We start from the raw sequence: 5,822 nt of genomic DNA on the forward strand, positions 1-5,822 counted from the left end.
GTTTGAATTAAAAATTAAGTATTTATGAATGTGCTTGACTTTTAGACATCTCACTGAGCTGAGTGTTCTTCAGCCCTGCAAAAAGTACAGAGTAGCTTCTGAAGCTGAAAATTATTAACTTCTTTCTCCCTGAATTCCCCTCCCAGCTGACTGGAATTGCAATTGGAGCTGCAGTTGCACTGCTGCTTATAGCAGTTGTTGTGTTTGTCGTGTACAGAAGAGTGAGACAGTCTAGTAAGTACTTGAGAACCATGTAAGTTTTCAAACCAGTTTTCCCATCAGTCTTGAGTCTTTTTGTAATTTTCTGCGGTAGCTGTTTGCTGTAGGGGTGTGGTTCTTGCAGGACAACAGCTTTAAAGGGTGAAGAACTTGTGTTGCTTCACTTGCCCAGGTCTGAACCCAGAGCTGTCCATGCAGGACCTGCAGGGTTTTATTTCTTTGGTGTCTGAGCAGTATCAGCCTCTGTGAATTATGCAAATGGTTTCAGCCCTGCTGTGATTTCACTGTCACAGTAAGGAGAAAGGATTGAATTAGAGGTTTCCCTGAGGAGATTAAAACTACCCACTCCTTCTGTCTGTGTGGAGAGCCCTTTGTCTCCTCCAGGGCTAAGGTAGAACCCCAAGCCAGCCCTGCCTTGGTGGGGCTTGGCCAGAGCTGGGGAATGAGGGATCCCAGGGAGGTTTAAGTTCCAAACGCTGCCCTGAGCTGTTCTGGAGGCAGCAAAGTCACCGAGCTGTGCTCAGGTGTTCTCCCCCAGCTGCTAAAGGTGGTTTCTGATGTGCTGCTTCTGTGTTCCAGAACAACTTCAGCCACACGTGCCTCAGTACAGGTTTCGCAAGAGGGACAAAGTCATGTTCTACGGGAGGAAGATCATGAGGAAGGTGAGGGCACCTGGCAAAATCCAGTTTAGGAGGTGTAAAGTTTGCAATACTTGACTTGCTGAGCCTGGCCCAGGGCTTTCAGCCTATCAGATCTCACTGGGATTTTGTGGATGTTCCTGGAATACTGACTGGATTGCTGATGGAGCAGCAGTAGCTTCTCCTTCTGGCCAAACCTTTCCTCTTTGAAAAGTATTCGCAGTCAATGAGGGTAGTAATAAATCAGTGAATATCTAACTCCTGTTGGGAGTTGATAATTGTTTCAATATCCCATAATCCCAGACTGGTTTGGGTTGGAAGGAACCTTAAAGCCCACCCAGTGCCACCCCTGCCATGGGCAGGGACACCTCCCACTGTCCCAGGCTGCTCCAAGCCCCAATGTCCAGCCTGGCCTTGGACACTGCCAGGGATCCAGGGGCAGCCCCAGCTGCTCTGGGCACCCTGTGCCAGGGCCTGCCCACCCTCACGGGGTCCTGGCTTTTCCTGTCCTGCCAAGTCAGGTGTGCACTCACTGCAAACCAACATCTGCAGAAAAGTAAGGTACAAGGAAGTAACCATCCTTAGTCACCCTGTGTGGAGGAGCACTTCCTCCTGTGAACTGCCCCAGCCTCTGCCTCCCACACTTCATTGAGGTGAATTCAAACACTTGGACTTAATTAGACTCTGGTAGGTTCAATATTCAGTTCTAGAGCTCTGTTTCATTGAGGAGGAGGTGGTTACTCCCTCAATCTTGCATGGCAGGTCAGCCTTTAAGTAGAACTTGGCCAAAAAAACCCTCAATGAGAGGAAATCTTATGTGTGCAACTTCATAATTTTGATATTCTTCATAATTTTCATGTGCAACTTCATAATTTGGATGATTTTTCACCAAGCTGTTTATATGTAACTCACATAAGTAAGAATGCTTAGAATTCCACATGGGAAAATAATTTCAGGTAGTTTTTTGTTTGGGTTTTAGACCTTGCCTTTTGCTGTTCTTCCTGAGTAAGGCGCAGAACATTACACCCACACTGCTGTGGGTTGTGCTTCATGGATTTTTTGATAACATACCAAGATTTTACTCCCTCCAAACTAATTAAAGATTCCTTTTGTGATAGAAACTTTTTAGAGATTCAGCTCTTTGGGTAACAAATGGAGAACTGGGAATGTTTTGGAAGTTACTAATGAGGGGCTTTCTTGGTGTAGCAGTTGTGGAGTTTCTCCAGTGGGTGGCACCTGGGAACTAGGAAAAGCAAGGAAAAGCTTTGGTTTGTCACCATCGCAGCCAGATAGAATCCTGGAATATCCTCCGTGGGAAGGGACCCCAAGGATCATCCAGTCCAACCCCTGGCCCTGCACAGACCCCCCAACAGCCCCACCCTGGGCATCCCTGGCAGCGCTGTCCAAACGCTCCTGGAGCTCTGGCAGCCTCGGGGCCGTGCCCATTCCCTGGGGAGCCTGGGCAGTGCCCAGCACCCTCTGGGGGAAGAACCTTTCCCTGCCCTCCAACCTAAACCTGCCCTGGCCCAGCTCCAGCCACTCCCTGGGTCCTGTCCCTGTCCCAGGGAGCAGAGATCAGTGCCTTACTCCTCTTCCTGATGTTGAGTGTTCCTGGATGAGAACCACAGCTAAGAATCTTTCCCCTCTACCATCCATTAGCACTGTAGTAGTTGATGAGTAAAATCAAAATACACTCTACTTGCTTTATAGAAAGGAAATGATCCTGAAGTAGTTCTTCCAATCCTCCAAGGTCTTACATGAGCTCTTCCCTCTGCTCACACTCTAATGGCTGGTAAATGTGTTGGTGCCTCAGCAGGGTTGGAATTAGTGGGTTGGGTTTTTTTTTGGTTTTGGGTTTTTGTGACTGTTTTTGTTTCTGTTATTTCCTCCTAGGTTACAACTCTTCCAAACTCTCTGGTTGGGAACACTGTCCCTCGCCAAAGGATGCGGAAACGGGCAAAGGTTTTATCTCTGGCTAAAAGGTACTTGGGATTTTGGGAAGGGGAAAATTCGTGTCGTGGAGGCTGGTTTGGGGCTTTTGTTTGTGGTGTGGAACTTACCCCTAGCAGAGCACTCTTCTGTAGCTGTTGGTTTTTCCCAGTTCTGTCAGCTGTGGATCAGCTGGGAAATTTGCTGAACTGGGATGGTTTTGGTGAGGAAGAGCAGGGGGGTGGAATGTTTCAGCTAACTGATAATGTGTGACTTGGGATGGTGAATTTTAGTGTTTACTATCTACTTATTTAACATTTCCTATTCATACAAATTTAATATTCCCTATTAGTACAAATGAGGGAACATCCTGAACTTACGTTTTCCTTTGTAGGATTCTGCGTATTAAGAAGGAATGTCCAACTCTGCAGAGGAAAGAACCTCCTCCCTCTTTGCTAGAGGCAGATCTGACTGAATTTGATGTCAAGAATTCCCATTTGCCATCAGAAGTGCTGTACATGCTTAAAAATGTCAGGTAATGTTAGATGGAAAGAGAAGTTTAGAGTTGGGTTTTGATGGATGTTCAAGTGATGTAAATATTTGACAGTTTGTGTCAAATCTCAGGTTTTATGATTGCATGGTCAGAATCCTGAGGGAGCTGACTGAAATTCATCTGAGCATGAGGACAGAATAAATGACTTTGAATTTTTTAGAAACGTTAAGAAAATAGTTGAGTTTGGGGGGAAAAAAAGGAAGTAGGTTAGTTGCTTCAGTTTGGGAGTAGTGCTAATGAAGGTGTTCTAACATGAACAGATTGAGTGCATCTTAAAACTTCTGTTTAGGCTTTATCAGACAATTTTTTTATACAGAAAGGCATCATAATTGGTAAATGTTAATTGGAGACCATATTGACAGCTCCCTGGGCTGCAGAATCTTTTACTTCTCTATCTGAAAAGGTTGCAAATAAATCAAAGTCAACGTAATCCCCACAGCTCTTTGGCAGACTTAAGAAGAAGGGATGGGCTTTGTGCCCCTTCAACAAGGGGTTAATTTGCTGACACAGCAAAGAGGAGGAGATCTTCCAATCTGTAATTTTGGTTTTGCTTGTGGATGTTCTTTTTTCCTCCCAGCTGTGATATAATTTAGTCCTGAAGGTCATACATTCTCAAATAAAAATGCTATTTAAGTCATCTGAACTTGCTGCTGTGGAATTATGATCTCCTGTGACTAATTGACATTGCAGTAGGATTTGATGGATTGATCCTGATAAATGTGAGCTGTTGGAGCTCTCTGAAGAGTGATCAGGTGTAAGACCCATATTTCTCTCTGCCTGGCAGTGACTGACTGGAGTCCAGGTGCACGTTACCTGCAGGAGATGAAGTATTCCAAACTTACAATTGCATGCAGATGACAGGAGCTTTTCCCTGTGTTTTCAGTGTCCTGCTTCCATGGGCAGGGCAGCTGCACTAAAAGGGGAAGTTTCATGGGGTAACTTTTCTCATGGAGTGTGAGAGTCTGGCAGCTTTTTATTCTTATTCCCCTCCGAAGGCCATGCTGGTGTTTGCTGGAGGAAGTTTGGCTGCACTTCCCTCTGAGCCTGCATTCCTTGGAGTGCTCCTCCAAAGGAGCCCCAGCATTTACAGTTCCGTGTTTCATGCTGCTCTTGCACCTTCATTTTGGGGAGCTCTTTGAGGCTCCTTCCCTGCAGCTGCTCCTCTGGGCTTCCTCTGCTCCTCGTGCCTGTGGCTTTGCTAATTTAGGAAGGATTTTCCAAGGACTGTGCCAATTTTAGGTTTTCCCTTTGCATTTTCTTTGCTGCAGGGTCCTTGGGCACTTTGAGAAGCCCCTGTTCCTGGAGCTGTGCAAGCACATGTTCTTTGTGCAGCTGCACGAGGGCGAGTACATCTTCCGTCCCGGGCAGCTGGACAACAGCATCTACGTGGTGCAGGATGGAAAGCTGGAAGTCTGCATCCAAGAAAGTGTAAGAACCCACTGCTCTGCACTTCCTGAGAGAAATCTGTTGGCACAGCAGATAGGCTGGCATGAATCATTAGGCATTGATTAAACTTAGACACGTGAATCACAGTGGTTTAGGAGGGATTAATCCCAGCTCTTCGGGGCTGTGGTATTTGTAAAGATCAAGGTTTGTAGCTCTGGTCCCTCGTGTCTCAGATGAGAGAGCAAACACAAAGCTGATGAGGCAGCTGGAAATATCCTCACACAGGAGATGCAGAAGTTATTGAGGGAGGACAGGGTGCAAGGTGGGCTTGGAAACATTCACCTTTGGAAAGGTTGTTACAGAAAGTTTTTGAGCACAGGAGAGACCAAGCTCACCTCAGAATAGTCCAGCAGGAGTCAGGGGCTTTGTCTGGGAGGTGGAAGAGTCAGATTCACTTTTGGGTCGACAGGGGAGAAAAAATGATGGCTTGTTTTCCATGTGAGTCTTAAAATGTTGAGCACCAGCCCTTGTGACCCTTCTGCCAAGTTAAATTTTTAGTTTTTACCTTCTTCCTGACTGAACTTTGAGTTTAACTTTAGGATGTGAACAGTTTTCCAATTCTAAAAGTTAAGTGGGCTTGGAAACTATATCAAATTCGCTGCTTTCTGTGTATTTTTATATTTTGCTGCTCCTGTTTTGTACAACCTCTTGACAGGTAACCCCTCAATAAAGGGAGCTCAATCTGCCTCTGGGTGAAGGAAGCTTTGTTTTGTTGGCGGTTACATAGCAAAGACAAGCAGGTCACAATATCCCTGGACAAAACTGGCTTGTAGTTTCTTTTAATTTATCACTTTTAGAACAATGGTTGAAAACTCTGTGGTTGGAATTAGCACATTTCCATCAGAGCAGAGAGAAGAGAAGCATCCAAGCTTTTTGAAATGCTCCAAATGTGCCAAAATGCAGCTGTGAGCCTGCAGTGATGCTGTGTGTGTGCTTGCAGGATGGAACAGAGGTGGTGGTGAAGGAGGTGCTGGCAGGAGACAGTGTCCACAGCCTTCTGAGCATCCTTGATGTCATCACGGTGAGTCCTGGGAGGT

The 5,822-nt window shown here is 45.9% G+C and overlaps 1 protein-coding gene across 2 annotated transcripts in view; it reads left to right on the forward strand.

Annotated features, from left to right (window-relative positions):
- PNPLA7 (patatin like phospholipase domain containing 7) overlaps positions 1-5,822 on the forward strand; it is a 118,679-nt gene that overhangs the window by 4,525 nt on the left and 108,332 nt on the right. For both annotated transcript variants that reach the window (XM_017740325.1, XM_017740326.1), the window contains exons 3-8: positions 147-234; positions 799-881; positions 2,751-2,839; positions 3,181-3,321; positions 4,608-4,767; positions 5,726-5,806. In XM_017740325.1, the coding sequence (XP_017595814.1) occupies positions 147-234; positions 799-881; positions 2,751-2,839; positions 3,181-3,321; positions 4,608-4,767; positions 5,726-5,806 (642 nt within the window). The remainder of the gene's footprint in view (positions 1-146; positions 235-798; positions 882-2,750; positions 2,840-3,180; positions 3,322-4,607; positions 4,768-5,725; positions 5,807-5,822) is intronic.

Source organism: Corvus brachyrhynchos, unplaced genomic scaffold, assembly GCF_000691975.1.
Source record: "Corvus brachyrhynchos isolate BGI_N302 unplaced genomic scaffold, ASM69197v1 scaffold305, whole genome shotgun sequence".
Lineage (NCBI taxonomy): Eukaryota > Metazoa > Chordata > Aves > Passeriformes > Corvidae > Corvus > Corvus brachyrhynchos.